This window comes from Necator americanus, chromosome I, assembly GCF_031761385.1.
Source record: "Necator americanus strain Aroian chromosome I, whole genome shotgun sequence".
NCBI classification, from domain to species: domain Eukaryota; kingdom Metazoa; phylum Nematoda; class Chromadorea; order Rhabditida; family Ancylostomatidae; genus Necator; species Necator americanus.
In genome coordinates, this window is record NC_087371.1 from 14557437 (window position 1) to 14579539 (window position 22103).

General features: G+C 41.6%; 1 protein-coding gene across 3 annotated transcripts in view; it reads left to right on the plus strand.

Moving 5' to 3' along the window:
• RB195_005560 (uncharacterized protein) overlaps positions 1-22103 on the plus strand; it is a gene marked incomplete at both ends in the record, with an annotated part of 123139 nt that overhangs the window by 34140 nt on the left and 66896 nt on the right. For 2 of the 3 annotated variants that reach the window (XM_064178140.1, XM_064178141.1), the window contains 40 exons: positions 632-748; positions 805-873; positions 937-1152; positions 2715-2837; positions 3631-3695; positions 3855-3993; positions 4140-4211; positions 4868-5061; positions 5125-5203; positions 5460-5624; positions 6948-7083; positions 7334-7451; positions 7524-7668; positions 8409-8496; positions 8565-8704; positions 9745-9948; positions 10012-10179; positions 10237-10356; positions 10420-10542; positions 10964-11143; positions 11197-11260; positions 11381-11471; positions 11593-11680; positions 11736-11879; positions 11942-12116; positions 12183-12346; positions 12590-12706; positions 12896-13047; positions 13282-13390; positions 13605-13745; positions 13815-13976; positions 14033-14131; positions 14191-14372; positions 14437-14528; positions 14870-14962; positions 15018-15160; positions 15257-15337; positions 16475-16556; positions 16854-18779; positions 18835-21858. In XM_064178140.1, the coding sequence (XP_064035218.1) occupies positions 632-748; positions 805-873; positions 937-1152; positions 2715-2837; positions 3631-3695; positions 3855-3993; positions 4140-4211; positions 4868-5061; positions 5125-5203; positions 5460-5624; positions 6948-7083; positions 7334-7451; positions 7524-7668; positions 8409-8496; positions 8565-8704; positions 9745-9948; positions 10012-10179; positions 10237-10356; positions 10420-10542; positions 10964-11143; positions 11197-11260; positions 11381-11471; positions 11593-11680; positions 11736-11879; positions 11942-12116; positions 12183-12346; positions 12590-12706; positions 12896-13047; positions 13282-13390; positions 13605-13745; positions 13815-13976; positions 14033-14131; positions 14191-14372; positions 14437-14528; positions 14870-14962; positions 15018-15160; positions 15257-15337; positions 16475-16556; positions 16854-18779; positions 18835-21858 (9790 nt within the window). Of the gene's footprint in view, positions 1-631; positions 749-804; positions 874-936; positions 1153-2714; positions 2838-3630; positions 3696-3854; positions 3994-4139; positions 4212-4867; positions 5062-5124; positions 5204-5459; positions 5625-6947; positions 7084-7333; positions 7452-7523; positions 7669-8408; positions 8497-8564; positions 8705-9744; positions 9949-10011; positions 10180-10236; positions 10357-10419; positions 10543-10963; positions 11144-11196; positions 11261-11380; positions 11472-11592; positions 11681-11735; positions 11880-11941; positions 12117-12182; positions 12347-12589; positions 12707-12895; positions 13048-13281; positions 13391-13604; positions 13746-13814; positions 13977-14032; positions 14132-14190; positions 14373-14436; positions 14529-14869; positions 14963-15017; positions 15161-15256; positions 15338-16474; positions 16557-16853; positions 21859-22103 lie in introns of all 3 variants that reach the window. The other variant, XM_064178138.1, reaches the window with a different exon arrangement.

Below are 22103 nucleotides of genomic sequence, written 5' to 3' on the forward strand. Positions count from 1 at the left end.
CACAGCCAATATCAGAAATAAAATAAAAATTAAATCCAAAAGTTGAGCGTGAGAACTGGTAATCACTGTCAGTTCTGAGCTGGAAATCTTCATTTTTTCTTTTCCGACCAAACACACTTCTGTTCTAGTTATTTCAAACATTTTTTGTTTTCTTTGGTTGTAAGCGACTTTTGCACATTCTGGAGAATCTTGCACTTCGTATTTTTTTTCTCTGATAAGTGCCACGTGGTGCTAGGTGCATTAGACGAATGAAAAATAAAAAGGTCGTAACATCGCGTTGAAGCTTTTTTTTAAAATAGTTTTTAGGCTGCGTTATGGTGAAAAACTGTTTACAAAACTTGTGAATTGTATTGGTACGTGATAGAAAGAATCCATAGCTCATATCCTGAAAAAATCCACCTTGGCCTAGGCTGAATGAGATTCGCTTTTTTCGTCTATACTTTTCTTCCGAGAACTCATACTACAATTGGATCATACTCGAGCTCCTTTTGACACAATTGTAGCTAATATGCCCCATTTTTTAATATGCCCACCATAAAAGTCAAACTGCTTTTGATTACTATAGCATTGATACGCAAAAGAAAACGGCCTTTTGTATCCTGTATATCGACTGTATAGCGTGCTTTTCCAGGGTTCAAATCGTCTCGGGACAACCAGCTGCGATGGTCGCCTAAAAGTACGAGTACCGCTAGCGCCACCGTCGTTTGCAAAACCGCTGGAGGACAGAGTGGTACAAGAAAATTCTGTGGTAGGTTAAATAAAGAGCGAGTAATTGTTGTTGGTTCTGTACAGTACTTGTTTAAGGTCTCATTCGAGGTTGATGTGTTAGGTTGGCCAGAACCCACCGTAACGTTCACCTTAAAAGGAAAAGAGGTAGAATTCCCCAATATATTGTCTTTGGGCAATTTACGAGGCGGATACGTGTTGCAATTTCAGCTAAAACATGGCGTAGACGGCGTCGAAATCGCTGGTGCTGACGGGTTTTACAAGGTGATCATCTCCGGATGTAAGATGGACCAGCACGATGGTGAGATCGTGTGTCGAGCAGTAAACGAACATGGTACAGCGGAGAGCCGAGCTCGACTCACTGTTGAGCCGATGGAGGAGGAATCCCGAAGTGCACCGACGTTTATCAAGGATATTGAAGATCAGGTGGGATAATTTCTGCTGATGTGTCTGCGAATCAACCACTTTTTTTTGAATGGGCAAGATTTTCTCAAGTGAACTTTATGTTATCGAGTCTTGAAGTCGTGAATCTGATCCTTGGATGAAGGGAAAGAAAAGTGCTATTCATTTAGTCTTCACTGCTTAGGCGCTGAGGATCTAACTTTGCTCTTCTAATCCTCTTTGTGCTTCAGCGGTTGTCTTGGCTTGATTTTGAGGCCATTTCCCGCGCTCTCTGTCCGCAAAAAAGTATGCTCTCAGTCGAGTGATTGGACGATTTGTCATGTCAATCGATTGATTGGCCCCTACACTGCATTCCTTTTGTCCGTGGGGAATGTGCAAATGTCGACGTTCAAGTGGATTTTCTTTTGGCAGAATTTGTGAGGAAATACTGAAAAAAACTACTGTTGGGGTTAAAGATTTGTTCTTAAAAAAGTTTTATTTAGTCTTATTTTCTTTCTTCACATTTTCTCTGCAGCATTTATCGTGGATGGTGGTGGAGAATGGTGAACGCCAAAGGAAAATTTCGAAAAGACCTGTTAAAGGCTATATGACCGTCTACAACTGATTCTAACAGTTGTAGACATTTACGTTTTCAACACGTATTCGGAGAAGTGCCACGCGCTTTCCCTTTGTAATATGATCCTCGGCAGTTTTTGTTTGCAGAAAAAAAGACGTGCATTTCTGAGAAAATCATAACTTTCTCAACTTTACCAAACTTTATCAACTTCTTACTTTCAAGTTTCTTTTTTTGAAAAAAATCTTGTAGATACAACAATCTCAGAACTATGCGGGTGTGGTTGGAAACTGGATGGAGGGGTCTCGTCTCACAGTACCTTTTTCAAACTAATCGAGCTTCGTAAAGATAGACATATACTTGTTGCTTAGCCCTGAAATAATTGAAATCTGTTTTTTTTTCTCATGAAAGATATTCACGTGGGTTTAAACGAAAATAGTGAGTAAAGTGGCTGAAGTCTACGATTCCGTCGTATTCTGCTCCACATAGCAACGATTGTACCCACGGTTCAGTAAACATTCACTGCTCATCTTCTCGGCATCCGTCTGTCATCGCAATTAACGATCAATCAACGTTTTTTTGCTGGTGTTTTGCTGACAATGTGCCGCCTACATGGTGTTTTTATTCCTCCTTCTACAAGCAGTCCATCAGTTCCTTTGTCATTTTCTGCAATTTCCGAGGTGATATCCTGGTTTTGTAACCCTCAAGCTAAGCCAATTTCTTGATCAATATTGATACGAACAGCTTGGCTTGATCTGTGTTGTAAAAACGAAGAATCCATGCTTGTGCCTCGTGTGTTGCTTGTTTGCGGCACGGCAACTTCGGCAACTGCCTGCTGAGGTTAAGCCTCGTCAGTCGTTTGCTGCCGTGCCCTCCGTCGAACAGCGAAACCGACTCTCTACCCTTCTCTCGACTGCACTATACACTACTAGTTACTTCTGGACTCATTTATTTGTATATTTCGCCTTAGGTAACAGAGCACTTCACGATGTTTCGGGCATTTCAACGAAATTGTTTAACAATCTTTTTTCAGACTGTCAAATACGGCGTTCACGCCGTCTTCGAAACAACAGTCAGGGGTTCTCCGAATCCAGAAGTCACTTGGTACATTAACGGAGTGAAGATGGACAAGGATACACCCGGAGTGAAGATTGAGGTGAAGTTTTGAATTGCTTTTGAGTTTTATCGCTCACTGCGCACAATATGAACTTATAAGTCGAGCTAAATATTACATAAGCAATCGAGGGCTTTACCTGGAAACAAGTTGAAGTTTCAAGTTTTTCTGTAAAAGTAAATATGGGCTTTGTAATAATGGTAGTGCAGAGTTCAAGAAGTTTTGCCTATTTATAAAAACTTTTGCAAATAGGGATTACAATCAACTTCAACGTTTTTCTAATCTTACAGATTCTCCATAATTTAACCTGTTTTCTTTGTAACGGATCTTTAATTCGTGATGTTTGATAGTTTTCAATAAGTGTTCATGAAAACATATTCGACACAGAAGAAAATTAGAAAATGTGCACATGCTTGATCCGCAATTTTTTAAAATCAAATCATGTTTTTTTTTAATTTTTTTCGACACCAAATGACTTCATTTCCATGCTAATGCTATCAGAAAAGAAAAACTTCGTTATTTCTTACTTAAAAAACAATCGCCTTTGTATTATTTTGTATGGAGTATAGATTGTATGTATTTTGTATTTCTATATAAAATAAGAATCCAAATGATTTGCATGGATTCGTATTTTGTATGGAAATAAGTTAGACCTCCGAAGGAAAAAATCATGCTTGCGGTACATAGATAAAATATTAATCAGATCCTTTACTAAGAAACCATGGCTAACTACAAACCTTTACTTGATATCGGATTTATTAGCGATTAATGTCATTTGTTTCTATGTACATACATGTTCAAATATTGTTTCCATGTACATATTAAAATATTTCAGGTCGTCAACCACGATCACAAACTAACCATAGACTCGGCACATTACGCTGGTACCGTACTATGCAGGTAAGCTATCTTCATTTCTATTTTGATGCAGTACTTGGTTATTTTTCTGTGTCATTTGATGCATCTATGCGCTTTCGGTCTTTTTCACTTCCGCTGTTTAGTAATGCTCTTCAAAAGATTTTTTTTGAAAATCAATTTTAAATGTCAACTACTTTAAAGGGCCGAAAATGTGGTTGGTCGATTCGAGACGAAAGCGCGCCTAACCGTAATTCCACAGGAGAAACCGAAAAAGGCGCCACGCTTTTCCGAATTGCTCACCGACAAGACGGAGACCGAAGGAAACACTGTTGTGTTCGAGGTATGCTGACATATTTGTTTTTGTTCCCGGCTGTCGTGCGAATAGGACGTTGTTTAAGTGCTCTGCGACATATGACGTGTTGTTGGGAATGACATGCGATAAAAAGTGATGCATGATGCGAACTGACTGATTCACCAGTGTTTTAGGCACGAGTGGAAGCAGAGCCGAAGCCGGATATCAAATGGTACTTGAAGGGAGTTGAACTGACGGCTTCTGAGGTGAGCTAACGAACTTAAGAAGCGGGGAATTTTTTGCCTGCCGGAACTTTTTTGGGACACACTGATCCTGTTGAAACGAGCCGACTGACACCCGTGTTCCGCCAAAGAATATCGAGCTTTTATTCGAATGTTCTAATGGATTATTCATCTAACTTTGACTGATTCAAATCAAATCTTTGATATATTCCCCTAAATGTCACCCCTTCGTCACTTTGTCGGTGGTATCCGCGAGTGAATACACAGCCGTCTGTTTCTCGATCCAAATGATATCTCTGAAACAGAAAACATTTGAAAAGATTCTTTTTGTTCCCAAATTTTTTTTATCTTCCCAAATTTCTAGAATCTAGAATAGATTCTAGAATGCGAAATCCTCACAAACACGATTTCCCTCGAATCGAGATAAAAGGCAGGCTCCTTGAAAAAAAAAACGGTATTAGGTTTGGTAAAGGGGCAAACCGTCCACGGATCTGCACAGCAAATTCAAACAAAACTTTTCTGCCTAAAAAGTAGAAATGGTAGACTTTCTAAAATGTGTCTGACCATGTTCCAAAAAATCTTCTACTGAAACCACTTGTCAAGTCAATGGAACAAGTCTGAACGCTGCTCGAACTCTTGATTTCCTATTCAATAATCAATAATGATCTTTTCCCTTGCAGCACATTGAAATTCGCGAATTTGATGGATCAGTGAAACTGGAACTACGAGGAATTAAACTCGACGATACTGGCGATATAAAATGCACAGCAATTAATTCTGAGGGATCGGCAGAAACTTCCAGTAAACTGACTGTGAATCGGAAGCCGTTTCCACCATCATTCGATAAACAACCCCAAAGTATTACTGTGGAGAGGTACAGTATCATGCATCTGCAAGATTTTGGTATTTCACTTTTATATCTCTACTTTTATCACAGAGGATCCGAGGCAAGATTCGAGGCGCACGCAGAGTCGAGTCCAGCCCCTACGTATCAATGGTCGATTGACGGAAGGAAGGTGAGAACAGCTTCAGTATGGGCTGTTTCTCGAAAAAAATTTATACGTGTTCTCCGAAGGCACGAAAAACTGAGCGTTATATCCTGGAACATGGAAACCAATGCAGCATTTAGTGAAATTAATGGGCAAAGACTTTATGGACAATTCTGACTGAGAAAGTGAAAGGCTAACTTTCGTCCCGCTCTTAACATAAGCACACCTCGTGGAAATTCGAAACAGTCACTCCTGAAAACCGATATATTGATTCCTTTTCCAGATTCGCGAGAGCACGGAAGGTGCTCGCGTAGAAATGATCAACGGCATGTCAGTGCTGATCGTTGATACTTCAATACATTCTCTATCGTCGACCATTGCCGTTGTCGCCGAGAACAGTCTCGGAGTGGACGAGACCGGCGCTCGACTCACGGTTGAGGAGAAGAAGGTAGGTGTGGTTTGGTTTAGGAGGTCTTAATGGTAGAAGAAAACTTAGAAGGCACTGTGTTTGATAGAATAGAAAAAGGAACGGGAAAACAACCATGAAGGCATCTTATGCAGTTAAATGCTCCAGGAGACAACATTGTGGATTTTTGGAGCTTACCAAGGATCTGTTCAGGTCGTTCTTGAGGTTGCACCACACAACTAATTAACCACACATGTTGTCCTTCTGAAGGCCATAAGAATTCATAAGGTTCACACAACGTGAGGGTCCTAAGGGGACTTATGACCATCTGCAATTGTGGTGTTCTAAAAATCAGTAGACTTTTCGCCGACTTAAAACACGCGAAGCGAAAAACGGATCTGCGCTCCGATACTAGTTGACTTACTTAACAAACTTAACTTGTTGTCCTCAAATTCTAAATCCACAGAAGTGAAAGGAATTATAGAGTTCCCAAAAATTAAAGATGTGAACCAAGAGGTAATGGATAATGCATTGACAGGTCGAAGAAAAGAAGGTAGAAGAGTCTCGCACTGAGACCACTACCGTAACCACACAAGAAGGCAGCATTGAAGTTTCACAGGTAGATTGGACTGTGCTACTGGCTAATAATTTCGAGTGCCTTCTCTCTATACCGTTTCGTTTTCTTGGCCGGACCACAAATCCGTCTTCTAATCGATAGTTCTGAGATCGCTAACATTTTTGAGTGCTTCTTTTTTTCATATAATTCTTAATTAATTACACTATGATCGATAATCATCCGTGGGTCTTTTATATGGCATTGTCATAACAGCATTTTCGCGCATGTCGTTCCGCTTCTACAGTAGCCAACAGAATTATCGTTTCCCAACGAGTCCTTTAAAGATCGAAGTCGCTCCCTCGAAGTCAGTGGTAACGGAAGAGACTGTAAAGGAGGAATTTCATCAGGAAACAACAATGGCTAGAACTCCTACCATTCAAGTGACCACTACTGAGGAAGTACGCGATGAAATGCACGCCACTTCCGTAGCTGGTACAGACGTACAGGAACCAGTTGGAAAGGTCGAGGAAGTCGCCAAAGAGGAGACGGCTGCGGAACAAAAACTCGAGACTACTACCCAAGTTAATGAGGTACAGATGGGATTGCACAATTTAAGGACCACAGTAGTGCTTATGAAGTCATATTAGTGTATCGTTATTGGAGGAGAAATTTGATTTCCCTAAGCTGAACAGGACATATCACTCGAAATAAAAAAAGCGAAAATTGGGTTGTCGAGCTTTATGTAAGCTGCCATACAATTTAGTACGTAGCTTTCCACAATAGCTTCCACTAAAAACTCACGTTTTTAGTTACCCAAAATCACAAAGGATCTCCGTGACCAAAAAGTGGTCAAAGGCGAACAAGGTAAATTTGACGTTGTTGTCGAAAATGCTAAAGAAGCTAAATGGTATCATAATGGCACAGAGCTGACGACGACTACTGAAGGTACGTAATTGCAGAATTTTAATAGTAGAATGCATTGAGCATAGACAACTCGAAGATCAGTGAAATTTGACGATAATGTTTGAAAAAGCTCCAGAACCGCTAGAGAATGCAATTGAATCATTAGCTGTTGATATGCTTTCCAAGATATTTTTAGGATTTTACAAAAAATTTATTGATTTTTTGACATCTATCTCACTAATCATTATTGGTGGCATTGATTTTATAACACTGGAGATCATTTGCATTATAGGTGTCAAAATCACCGAAGAGACAAAATACGAATTTAAATTATCGATCGACTCGACAATTTTTCTGACTGGTACTATTTCTGTAAAGGCTACGAACGAATCGGGCACGGCGGAAACGAAGTACTTTTTCTTAGTCGTATTCCACACCACACTACTGCTCCTACAGTAACTCTATCTCCGGGCTTGTTTCAGATGCGAAATGAAGGTCATTGAAAAACCAGAATTAAAGGACAAACTGCAAGATGTAGCCGCAACATTGGGCGAACCTTTGAAGGTTGAAGTTACGGCTGTGGGACAACCGCAATTCAAGTGGTTGATCAATGGACAGGTTCTAGAGGTGGTGGAATTAATTTTTATATTAAACCTCAAACGTATTTTATTAGAGATTTTTCAAGTTCTTCCTGGGCACCCGAAATATATCCCTTAATTTTCTTTGTCAAACGAGAGAACAAAATGAGGAGTTCAGAGTCCATGGCCAGTACATTTTACACGAACGGATGTGAATTCCCGCTACGTGACGCATTTGTTCGCGGAAAACATTTTATTCGACAGTTATTTATCCTATTTATCCGCTAAAGCAGTTTATCCAGTTGCATAAATGATGTTAAATACGGGCGCAGAGATCCGCGTTACTGTCAGGGTTTGGGGCTGCGCCGAACGAAATTTTCGAATTCTGGGAATATTTCCAGCAAAATCGATACCATAGCGATGAAGAGGATAAAAGTAGGCTACAGATGGACAAGAACTCGATTTCATTTCGTCTTGCGTTAACAATCGCCTAATTTTTCTTCCACTCAAAACGTAACAAGAGAAAAAATTGAAGTACGGAACCCTCTGCTTCTAACACAGCTACCATTCCCTGCTTATTTCTTTATGTAGTTGCGAACTTCTTTCTAGTGTGATTGATAACTGTACTCCGACCACTGCCTCTTTAAGAAATAAGCGTAGGGAGACAAAGTGAAAGATGGTCTCAATCCATCAAACTCTATGTATTATTCGTCCCAATGACTTAATGACAAATGCTATGCTGCAGCGCTCAACGCTGTAGGTCTCGGAAAGAAATTCCGTTATTTTCAGGACGGCAAAGATGGCGTACGAATCACTACCGATAATGAAAAATCCACACTTTCAATAGACAAAGCTGAACCGATACATAGCGGAAAACGTGAATTTCTTTCCTCAAGCTTACACATTACCCTACAGCAGCCAGCCGCCTAATTCCACTAATTTCAGTCACTATTATCACCTCAAATGAAGCGGGTACACTAGACTCATCATGTCAAATAGCAGTAAACCCAGGACAGACTGCACCAAAAATTACAGATGGACCAACAAATGTCACCATTAAGGAGAAGGAGACTGCAGAATTCAAGGCGAGTCATTTTTCAGCCCGACTCTTTTTCTTTTCCTTTTTCCCACGTAACTATTTTTCTCACATGACAGCGGCTTTACGCTGTAGGTTTTTGTACGTAAGGATTCTTATTTTCGAAGTGTAGTAAACTTAGGACAACTGTTTGTGAACATGTTGGCTTTCATTGTTTCACATTGATTGCAATGTATTTGTTGGTGCCAATGTGGTTTTGCGTTGGCATATTTGTATACTTAATAATGCTGAATAGTCTTTTATTAATTTTCTTAACGTTAAGATGGATACGCTATGCTTTGAAAGGAAAAACTGGGACAAAAAACATAGTTTGCGTTGTTTTGTGGATTTTTATGTGATCAGTAACTTCTTACAATAACTTTACATTTCTCTGTATTATTTGAGAGGACAGTGAATGTTTGTAGTGTAATATGACATCCAAAAAACCTCAGAGACCCATTTCTCGTAGCACTGAACTAAAACTTATGCTTTTCAAAGTCTAACTTCGTTTTCTTCCTGGTCTCGCAGCTTTTTTTCGTCATCTTAGCTACAGTATCCCTCACGACTGCCGTATTTGGTGGACAACTATCACTTAAGCATGACAAATCTCACATCTCAGTCGTCTTGCAGTTCCCTAGAAACTTTCTACAAATTATTTAGGACTTTTTTACGGTGACTCCTGCTGTTTTTTTTTCTTACTTCTGTGGTTACCGTAATACGTACTGTAGTCCTCCAAAAGTAAGAAAGGCATCAAAAACCGACACCGATCTGACAAATAGCTCTCTTTTCGCATTTGCAACGAAAATCTCGACATTGCTGAGGAAGTCCTGCATCACTTTAGCTCTGGAACCAAAACTTTAGCTATTCCGATGGTTTTCGGAGACACAAAACTTGTTTGTACTGAATGGTCACCAACAAGTAATGTTTAACAACTAATTATTACAGTTAGAAAATTTGAAGAATTTGCTGCCCTACTATATTATATTATTATGAAATTTTTTTTTCTTACCTTCAAGATTGAAGTGTTCTCGAGGAAGTGCCGAAATTTAGGTGAAAATCACCGGCTTACCCGAGCCAACCGTCAAATGGTCGATCAATGACAAACTGATCGAGGAGAGCAACACGGTAATGATATCACGAGTTGAGAACGAATACACGCTCAAGATCACCGAAACTAGCACATCGCACACGGGTACGGTGAAGGTGACCGCTGAAAATGCTGTGGGCAGTGACTCGAAGACGGCGGAACTGAAGGTGATTGATTTTAATCGAACGGCAGTGATGGCTTCGCTAGGGATGTGTTTGTTTTGCTTTCAGGTTGAAGAAGGGCTAACAGCGCCAAATTTCATTTCTCAAATGTCGGACACAACGGTAAATGTGGACGAGCAGTTGAAAATGCAAGTGGTTCTGGAGAAAGCACATCCGCTTACAAGTGTCAAATGGTACAATAATGGTAGAGAAATGCAGCCCGGTCCGGGTGTAGAGGTACAGCTCGATTTCAAAACTTCTACAGTAGTCATCGGGAATTGCTGGTGCGTTTAGATGACCGAACCTCAACCGGGTACGTATAATCTCGTCATCGAACACGTCAAAGAGGAAATGGCTGGCACGATAACCGCGAAGGGATCCAATCCGATCGGAGAGTGCGGCTGTGTGGCTAAGGTATGAGCTGATGCAATCAGAATATGGATAGGTAGAGTTGAAATGGAGTTAATTGCTGTTTAGCTCACCGTCGCAAAAGCCTCGAAAAAACCGGAATTCACAAAGACACCGCAGAATCACGAAGCCTATCTTGACGATGAAAGTGTGAAATTTAGCGCTATCGTCGTGGGAACACCCACACCTAAGGTAGATCGCCTCTTTTTTTCTTGTTTTCTACTTTTTTCCGGAGCTTTTCTCAAGATACAAAACTAGACTGTTCACTTGTTGTGTTGTTTGAAAGTTATGTGGCTGCAACGATTTTTTTAGTTTACTCGTTCTTCTCAAACTTTCCGAACATATAGAAATCGCTTCTATTTCACCCCTCAACCCCTTCAGAAAAAAAAGCTCACGCTGTTATCTTTTTGCTATTTGAAGCAATATTTCTCCTACTTGTACTTCCTGTTGAAATTTGTGGAAAACTTTCAGGAAGTTTAAAAGTTGCAAAACTGCCCGTTTGAGATTCGAAAGAAATAACAACAAATAAATAAGTAAACAACCAGTTTAATAAGTGAGATCTTTCGATCGCCTCAGAGTGTGAACAGTTCCTAGTTAGAATTCCTTTTTCCAGATCACTTGGTTCCTTAACGACAAGAAACTCGAGAACAGCGAAGAAATCAAAGTAAAATTCGATGAAGACACTGGTAAAACGTCAATCCGCATCTACAAACCCCAGCTAACTCATAGCGGTACTGTAAGGGTGACTGCTGAAAATGAGGCTGGAAGCGTAAGCGCTACTGCTACACTGAAGGTAGGTGGAAGTTGTCAAATCGATTGATGCTGATCAATACAGGACCTTTACAGGTTGAGAAAAGGACCGAAGTGCCGAAATTCACTAGCAATATGGATGATCGACAAGTTAATGAAGGTCTGTCGTGCTATACTTTAGAACATTTTCCTTCATTATTTTCAGCCATAACACAGCAAGAGAACTGCTGTGCTGAAAGAGCACCGATGTTTGTGTTTGCAAATAATCTGCGGATTTCAGGTGATACAGTCAAGTACACCTCCACTGTTGAAGGTTTCCCAGAGCCCGTAGTGGAATGGCTGCTCAATGGGGAGCCTGTGGGCAAGCATCCGTGAGTACAATTTTTAATTACTGTTCAAAACGTATTAACTGGCTATTGGCCCTTTCATGATGTCAAGATGAAAGCATGTCTTCGGCACTTTTTTCAAGGACTTAATATTTTATCGTTGCAGGAACATCACCGTCACCGACGATGCTGGCAAGCACACCATCGAAATCAAAGAAATCACTCCCGAGCAGTCCGGAGAATTGTCTTGCCAAGTAATAGTTTCGATTGGCGAGGTTTCGTTAGAAATCGACAACTGCGCCATTTCAGGCTTCAAATCCTGGAGGAATGAAGAAGCAGAATGTGACTTTAAATGTAAAACGAGTAGGAGAAGCACCGACATTTTCGAAAAATCTCGAAGACCGCCTCGTTACTGAGGGAGAAGTCACGATTATGGAAGCGAAACTTAATCAAGTATGCAGTTTTAATCTCCAAACACGCTTCTAAATGCATTATCGACTGTTGTTAATTTGTAGGTCAAACCGAAACCCACAATCACTTGGCTTCGAGATGGGAAAGAATTTAAGAGCGATGATCATTTTGTCCTCATCGAAGAAGAAGATGGAACTCTTCAAATGAAAATTATTACTACCAAAATGGAGGACAAGTGCAGGATTACGATAAAAGCAGAAAATTACTTTGGGGTTGCAGGTAGCCACGGACTTCTACAAATCGTCGGAGAGTTCCCTTTGTGACGATGTGATTGGTCCGTTTCAGAATGTTCCGCCTCTTTGGGAGTCATCAAACCACGTCCTATGGCCAAGCCTGCATTCCAGAGTGATATTGCTCCAATTAACCTCACCGAGGGTGATTCTCTCCAGACTAAATTATTAATTACTGGTGATCCACCACCATTTGTGAAATGGTACATCAATAATCAGGTGGGTACACTCTTCGAAATTTTATTCAAACTCAAGCCAGTTACTCGTTTCGGAGAAAAAGAAATGTTCCTAAGAGAATAAATGGTCAAATGGACTTCTTTAATGTTTAATATTCAAAAGTATTCCTTGAGCAAGTCTTTGATCCTTTCCGCTTTAAGAAATGTGGTTTTGTAGGATTTCATTGTAGAGAAATTTTTGATTCAACCTTGGAAGAAATTTGCCAGAGAAAAAAGTCATGTTTAGCTGGTCTGCCCAACAGAAGACACAGAAATTATAAATGTGGATGGCGTTTACTCGCTGACCATCCATGGTGTTACTGCTGACATGACAGGAAAGATCAAATGTGTTGCTTATAATAAGGTCAGTTGAGCCCTACTGTATCCACTCATCCTACTTTTTCAATACGTCACTCGAGTAGGTGACTGCAAGGCAATTCTTCAAAACAAAACTTTCGAATTCTTGGGATTAATCTGAGCTGCTCTTTATCTCTGAATGAAAATCATAAGGAAAGTATTAGAATCTTCTAGTTTGCAACCTTTCTCTTTTCAGATGGGTGAAGTAACCACAGAGGGAGACCTCAAGGTGGTTGCTCCGATCCCAGTGGAATTTGAAACTTCACTTTGCGATGCTACCTGCCGAGAAGGTGACACCCTTAAGTTGAAAGCAGTCCTGCTCGGAGAACCAACGCCAGTGGTGTCGTGGTGCGTATTTCTCGCGCTACAGATTTGTTTTCACGAGAATCCATCCATCTTCTACAAATAACCGTCGAAAATCTTAGGAACCAATCTAGTTTAGCAAGTAACGTCGTAGAAATAATCAGGTTTTGTGCCACAGAGTTCATTCTGTAGAATGGTGGAGCGTAGTCGTGGGCGCACAACCGCTTCTGGAAAATGACTCATGCGTGTCGACTAATTTCCAGAATGCTTTTTCTTCAGGTATGTTAACGGTAAAAAGCTCGAGGAAACCCAGAATATCAAGATCCATGCTGAGAAAGGAACATATACCGTCACTATCAAGGACATCACATGCGATTACAGCGGAAAGGTGAGAGAATTTACGAATTTCGGGGATTTTGGTAGTTTCTTCCTTGCGGAATTTTTTCTGTCCTAAATAAGTGCTTCAATGTAAGAGAGTTTTGTGAATTCTATGTTGTTTTAGTTTAAGCCATAGACTCCTTTTGAAACTGATTGATTTCTCTTAATAAAGGTTTGAATCGGTTTACCTAGATATTTTCGCTTAAAAACAACCTCATTTAAAGGTTGTTTGCGAAGCTGTGAACGAATACGGTAAAGCATCCAGTGAAGCTATGCTATTGGTGCTTCCACGTGGTGAACCACCAGACTTCCTGGAATGGCTCAGTAATGTTCGGGCTCGACAAGGATCCAAAGTAGTTCACAAGGTAATTCATTCAGTTTTGATGTAATGACTGAGTTTTGCTAGTTGTCCTTATTTTTTCTTCACCTTCCAGGTTGTTTTCACTGGTGATCCGAAACCAACGCTTACCTGGTACATCAATAACAAAGAAGTCACGAATTCAAAGGAAATCTCCATTGTTACTGATGACAAAACTTCTGTACTAACGATCAATAACTTCAATCCGGAGGTCCATGTCGGCGAGATCATCTGCAAGGTAAAATTGTATCAGAGGTTTCGCAATACTATTTAGTGGCAGATTGAAAAATCCAGGCCGAAAACGATGCTGGTGAAGTGTCGTGCACTGCAAATATGGCCACGTACACCAGTGAGATGTTCAGCGAAAGCGAATCTGAGGCACAAGCTGAGGAGGTACCTGTCCATTGAGTGATCGATTCATTGCGATCAGTTAGTCACATTTGGTTATTTAGGTGATTGGCGATGACATGACGCTGACTGACGACGAATCCCTCCGTGACGAACTCATAAGGACGCCGACGCCTGTAATGGCGCCAAAATTCATCACGAAAATCAAGGATTCCAGAGCAAAACGAGGTCACGAGGCGATTTTCGAATGTGTTGTGCCGGATACGAAAGGAGTCGTCTGTAAATGGTAAGTAGCTAACAACTTTTTCACAAATTCAACCGATGTATCGATTAATTCATTGTAAGTCTAGGCTGAAAGATGGTAAAGAAATCGAATTGATTGCTCGTATTCGTGTGCAGACTCGAACCATTGAGGGACATACGACACAAGAACTGATTATTGGTGCGTTTTGTATAGCAGTATCTAAAAAAGGGACATTTTGTTCACTTCGTACAACTTCCAGAAAAGATTCTTTTTTCTTTTCGATCACAAGAAACGGCACGTATTAAATGGGCAGCTAAATGTATTGTTGATATGACTCATTTTTAACCCTTTAAAAATATTTGTTAGTAGTTGTTCAAGCTAACTTTTTTATGCCTTAAATCCTACTTATTGGTTTTTTTCCAAACTCCACACCTCTTCGTTGCGCCCGTGTCGCGTTTTGCGAGCGCCACTTTTGTATAAAAATGCGAGAATTGTCAGAACATCTAACGGAAATCGGATCAAATCAATTGATATTCCAGAGGACGTCCGGCCGGAAGATGCCGGTACTTACACCGTTATCGTCGAAAACACGGCTGGTCGTGATGTATGTGAAGCGACACTTACTGTCGTTGGTAAGCTAGCTGATATCGATCGATCGAGGAGCTGATTAAACCGGATAAATTTTAGAGCAACTTGATAAGATTCCTGACAGAGCGCCGGAGTTCATAGTCCAACTCCAGGACAAGACGACTATGACCAACGAAAAGGTCACCTTCGAATGTAAAGTGGTCGGTGAACCGCAGCCAAACGTGGTCTGGTACCATGATAATGTAAGCGCCAATGGCTTTAAGATCTGTTGAATGTTGACTAATCCGTGCCAACCAAAACCTAGGATAAGATTATTCCAAGAGCGATGCCTCTTTTAGAAAGTTCTTGAAGAGCACGCCAAAGAGGTAATCATCGAAAGTGAAGAAGGCATTCAAAGGCTCGTGATCACATCCACCGAGGTACGGATTTGCCTTCTTCCTCTGGAGACTTTTTCTCTTTTCGCTCATATTTGTTTAAATGGTAGTAACGTCTCTGGTAATTCACTAACACAACTTGTAAAGGAATTCTGACACTCATAGTGTTAAGCAGACTTCTTTAGTAATCTTAACGCAATCGCCGTAGCTGTACGGTAGTTGCGTAGTTATTAAGGAGTTGTTTTGGTATAATTTCCATAGTTTCGTGCTAACTGCAATTACGTGAGGATTTTCCCACTACGAACGAAGAGGGAAGGTGAAGGGCAGTACTGGTTTTGTGTTGTGCGAAAGCTGTTCCCTAATTTTTCTGCAGACTAATTACGTCTATTCAACAATAGTCAGACCACATGTTTTCTACCTATCCAAGTTGGAGTGACCGAGCTGCAGTCGGGGATGCCGAGGGAGTCACTAGTTCCTCTAGATGCTTTCAGATCATAACGTAAAAAGATGAAAGCTTATGCCTTTGCGAGGGCAGCTCGGTCACTCTCTTCGGACCTTAGAAGCAGAGCAAGGTTGCTCTTTTTTTGTGTGATCAAACTCTCATCTCCAATGATGAGGTCAGTCCTCCAGCAACTTTTGCAACCACGAGAAAAGAGAAGAGACTGAGAGATGGATCTGCACAGGGTCATACACGTGTCGGATCTATTGGAGAGTTTTTTGGAGCCAAAGCTTGGTGCAGTTAACAACTGGCCTGTTTTCACATCCGAATACCACCACCATTTCCATTTGCTCACCTCAGATTCCTTGTTGAGAGCAATGAGAGCATCGAAGCAGTTGCGAACAGTGGTCTCAACCGAGCCTTATGTTCGGAATCTGTTTTCTCTTCCATTCGTGGAGTGCGATGACACAAGCATGTTTTTTTGTAACTGACATTTTACTCAGAAAAAGGATAAAGAATGGTCTCTCCTCTGCTCTGTTTCACTCTGCTAATTAATAAGAAGAGTGGTGAATTGATTTTTTTTCCTTCAAAACTTCTTCCCTAATCCAACACAGAAATGCAAAGTAAACAGCGGAAATGTTCATCATCAGTTGATCGCATTCGTATATTTTTCACCAGAACTACTCGTGACCTGATGAAAGTCGGCTATAAAATGTTGACATGGTACCCAACTTTTATTCCAGGTCAAGCACGAAGGCAAGTACAGTTGTGTTGCCGAAAATGTAGCCGGCTCCAGCAGAACAGAAGCGACGTTAAATGTCCATGGTAAATTCTTAAATTTCTCTCCTCAAATATTTCGCGGGTTTTTGCACCACACCTCACTGCATCCCGGGATCTTTTTGGTGTTTCTTTCAATTAATCATATTTTCGACTATTAATCGCAGACCACGATTAACCAATTAGATATGTGGTGTTTCTGATTTCTTCCTCTATAATTCGTATAAGGAGCAGATCGGATCGCAGTCGAAAGAAATCAACTCTTGACCTAAAAATTGGATGATCTGATCTCCGCCTAATATCTATTTGTGTGACATTTGCATCCCTGAACTAACTGCATTCCAGCACCACTCGCACCAACATTCACAAAGTCGCTCACGGATCAATCAGTATCTATCGGCGATCAGTTTATTCTTTTCTGTTCCGTAAAAGGCACACCACAGCCAATTGTAGAATTTTATCATGAGTCAGTAAGACTGCGCTCATCTGACAGAGTATCAATCGAACACGATGTTACAAACACTTACTGGAGAATACTAATCAAAGAGAGTTTAGAAAAAGACTTAGGGCGATACCGCGCAATTGCAAAAAATACAGTAGGCACTGCTATCTCAGAAGCAACAGTTGCCAGATCATGCGTGGCTCCAATGTTTGAACAGATTCTAAAAAGCACATCGGTGAAGGAGAGCGAGGAGATAAGGATGGAGGTAAAGGTAACTGGCACGCAACCAGAAGTATGTTGGTTCATGAACGACAAACTGATCACGGAAGATGAAGTGCACGAAATCAGGAAAAGTGAATCCACGCACACTTATAGTCTGATCGTCAAGAAGGCCAGTCTCACAGATGCCGGCAAATACACCGCCAAAGCAAAGAACGTCGCCGGAAGCGTGGAAAGTTCAGCTGAAGTTATCGTAATTCAGGCGTTAGAAAAACCCACATTCATTAAAGAACTGACGTCCACAGAAGTGAAAGTTAGCGAAACGGCAACGTTGAGGGTTTCTGTGAAAGGCACCCCTGCTCCAGAAGTATCGTGGAAGAAAGACGGTCAGCCTGTGGACATTGACAACGTTCATATCGTATCAAAGAAAGATAGCGAGGAAAATTTCTCAATAACAATCAACTCTGCACGTGTAGAGGATGCAGGAAGATATACTTGCGAAGCCAAGAATGTGGCCGGTACTACTGAATGCTCAGCAAGCTTTGCCGTTGTCAAGGACGTAGAAGGACCGCAATTTACGGAGAAACTCCAGCCAATCCAAGTCAAGGAAATGGAGACGGTAAAACTGTCAGTGACTGTTACTGGAACTCCTGAACCACAGGTTGAATGGTTTAAAGACGACAGACCAGTAGAAATTGACAACATTCACACAATTGCTAAAGAAGAGGGCAGCGGTCACTTCACGTTGACAATCAATGAGAGTAAAGTGACTGATATTGGGAGATACTCCTGTAAGGCGACAAATGCAGCTGGTGAAGCTAGAACTGAGGCAACTGTTCATGTCGCCAAGGAATCCGCGGCTCCACAATTCACTGAGTACCTCAAACCTATAGAGGCCAGAGAGACGGAAACAGTGAAACTATCAGTGACAGTGATAGGAATACCAGAACCAAAAGTGTCATGGTTCAAGGATGACAGACCTGTTGAGATTGACAACGTCCATACAATTGCGAAGGATGAAGGGAGCGGTCACTTCACATTGACGATCCAGAATTCTAAAGTGACAGATGTTGGCAGATATTCTTGTAAGGCCACCAACATATATGGGGAAGCCAGAAGCGAAGCAACAGTCCACATTGCCAAAGAATCTGCAGCTCCAGAGTTCACTGAATACTTGAGAGCTGTTCAGGTCAAAGAGAAAGAGACCGTGAAACTGTCGGTGACCATAGCTGGAGAGCCACAGCCCCAAGTTTCTTGGTACAAGGATGAGAAACTCGTTGAAATTGACAATGTCCATATCATTGCCAAAGATGAGGGTCGTGGACAGTTTACACTGACTATCCATGAGAGTAAAGCGACTGATACTGGCAGATATTCCTGTAAGGCCACCAACATATATGGGGAAGCCAGAAGCGAAGCAACAGTCCACATTGCCAAAGAATCTGCAGCTCCAGAGTTCACTGAGTACTTGAGAGCTGTTCAGGTCAAAGAGAAAGAGACAGTGAAACTGTCGGTGACCATAGCTGGAGAGCCACAGCCTCAAGTTTCTTGGTACAAGGATGAGAAACTCGTTGAAATTGACAATGTCCACATCATTGCCAAAGATGAGGGTCGTGGACAGTTTACACTGACTATCCATGAGAGTAAAGCGACTGATACTGGCAGATATTCTTGTAAGGCCACCAACATATATGGGGGAAGCCAGAAGCGAAGCAACAGTCCACATTGCCAAAGAATCTGCAGCTCCAGAGTTCACTGAATACTTGAGAGCTGTTCAGGTCAAAGAGAAAGAGACCGTGAAACTGTCGGTGACCATAGCTGGAGAGCCACAGCCTCAAGTTTCTTGGTACAAGGATGAGAAACTCGTTGAAATTGACAATGTCCACATCATTGCCAAAGATGAAGGTCGTGGACAGTTTACACTGACTATCCATGAGAGTAAAGCGACTGATACTGGCAGATATTCTTGTAAGGCCACCAACATATATGGGGAAGCCAGAAGCGAAGCAACAGTCCACATTGCCAAAGAATCTGCAGCTCCAGAGTTCACTGAATACTTGAGAGCTGTTCAGGTCAAAGAGAAAGAGACCGTGAAACTGTCGGTGACCATAGCTGGAGAGCCACAGCCTCAAGTTTCTTGGTACAAGGATGAGAAACTCGTTGAAATTGACAATGTCCACATCATTGCCAAAGATGAAGGTCGTGGACAGTTTACACTGACTATCCATGAGAGTAAAGCGAGTGATACTGGTAAATATTCTTGCAAAGCGACTAATATATATGGGGAAGCCAGAAGCGAAGCAACAGTCCACATTGCCAAAGAATCTGCAGCTCCAGAGTTCACTGAATACTTGAGAGCTGTTCAGGTCAAAGAGAAAGAGACCGTGAAACTGTCGGTGACCATAGCTGGAGAGCCACAGCCTCAAGTTTCTTGGTACAAGGATGAGAAACTCGTTGAAATTGACAATGTCCACATCATTGCCAAAGATGAAGGTCGTGGACAGTTTACACTGACTATCCATGAGAGTAAAGCGAGTGATACTGGTAAATATTCTTGCAAAGCGACTAATATATATGGGGAAGCCAGAAGCGAAGCAACAGTCCACATTGCCAAAGAATCTGCAGCTCCAGAGTTCACTGAGTACTTGAGAGCTGTTCAGGTCAAAGAGAAAGAGACAGTGAAACTGTCGGTGACCATAGCTGGAGAGCCACAGCCTCAAGTTTCTTGGTACAAGGATGAGAAACTCGTTGAAATTGACAATGTCCACATCATTGCCAAAGATGAAGGTCGTGGACAGTTTACACTGACTATCCATGAGAGTAAAGCGACTGATACTGGCAGATATTCTTGTAAGGCCACCAACATATATGGGGAAGCCAGAAGCGAAGCAACAGTCCACATTGCCAAAGAATCTGCAGCTCCAGAGTTCACTGAGTACTTGAGAGCTGTTCAGGTCAAAGAGAAAGAGACAGTGAAACTGTCGGTGACCATAGCTGGAGAGCCACAGCCTCAAGTTTCTTGGTACAAGGATGAGAAACTCGTTGAAATTGACAATGTCCACATCATTGCCAAAGATGAGGGTCGTGGACAGTTTACACTGACTATCCATGAGAGTAAAGCGACTGATACTGGCAGATATTCTTGTAAGGCCACCAACATATATGGGGAAGCCAGAAGCGAAGCAACAGTCCACATTGCCAAAGAATCTGCAGCTCCAGAGTTCACTGAATACTTGAGAGCTGTTCAGGTCAAAGAGAAAGAGACCGTGAAACTGTCGGTGACCATAGCTGGAGAGCCACAGCCTCAAGTTTCTTGGTACAAGGATGAGAAACTCGTTGAAATTGACAATGTCCACATCATTGCCAAAGATGAAGGTCGTGGACAGTTTACACTGACTATCCATGAGAGTAAAGCGAGTGATACTGGTAAATATTCTTGCAAAGCGACTAATATATATGGGGAAGCCAGAAGCGAAGCAACAGTCCACATTGCCAAAGAATCTGCAGCTCCAGAGTTCACTGAATACTTGAGAGCTGTTCAGGTCAAAGAGAAAGAGACCGTGAAACTGTCGGTGACCATAGCTGGAGAGCCACAGCCTCAAGTTTCTTGGTACAAGGATGAGAAACTCGTTGAAATTGACAATGTCCACATCATTGCCAAAGATGAAGGTCGTGGACAGTTTACACTGACTATCCATGAGAGTAAAGCGACTGATACTGGCAGATATTCCTGTAAGGCCACCAACATATATGGGGAAGCCAGAAGCGAAGCAACAGTTCACATTGCCAAAGAATCTGCAGCTCCAGAGTTCACTGAGTACTTGAGAGCTGTTCAGGTCAAAGAGAAAGAGACAGTGAAACTGTCGGTGACCATAGCTGGAGAGCCACAGCCTCAAGTTTCTTGGTACAAGGATGAGAAACTCGTTGAAATTGACAATGTCCACATCATTGCCAAAGATGAGGGTCGTGGACAGTTTACACTGACTATCCATGAGAGTAAAGCGACTGATACTGGCAGATATTCTTGTAAGGCCACCAACATATATGGGGAAGCCAGAAGCGAAGCAACAGTCCACATTGCCAAAGAATCTGCAGCTCCAGAGTTCACTGAGTACTTGAGAGCTGTTCAGGTCAAAGAGAAAGAGACCGTGAAACTGTCGGTGACCATAGCTGGAGAGCCACAGCCTCAAGTTTCTTGGTACAAGGATGAGAAACTCGTTGAAATTGACAATGTCCACATCATTGCCAAAGATGAGGGTCGTGGACAGTTTACACTGACTATCCATGAGAGTAAAGCGACTGATACTGGCAGATATTCTTGTAAGGCCACCAACATATATGGGGAAGCCAGAAGCGAAGCAACAGTCCACATTGCCAAAGAATCTGCAGCTCCAGAGTTCACTGAATACTTGAGAGCTGTTCAGGTCAAAGAGAAAGAGACCGTGAAACTGTCGGTGACCATAGCTGGAGAGCCACAGCCTCAAGTTTCTTGGTACAAGGATGAGAAACTCGTTGAAATTGACAACGTGCGCATTATTGCGAGAGATGAGGGTAACGGACATTTTACGCTGACAATTCATAACAGTAGTGTGACAGATGCTGGGCAATACCTTTGTAAAGCAAAGAATGTTTCCGGAGAAAGTAAAATTGAAGCGACAGTCCGTGTTGAGACGTTGATGAAAGAACAGGGTATGTTTTTCATTTCTCTCTTTAAACTTACTTCAGCTATAATTTTCACGAAACCCTCGGGTTCTATTTTGAGGCTCCTGCCAATTAGTTGTTTTCTTTCTTGGCATGTCAGAATTAACTGATTCCAAGTTTTTTTCTTCATTTTTTTATACTTAGCATGTGGTGTAAATCAAATCATTTCTGTAGAGGTAGCACCTTTTCCAAGAAATTGATTGATTTGCTCTACACGTTGTAGGTATCTAGTT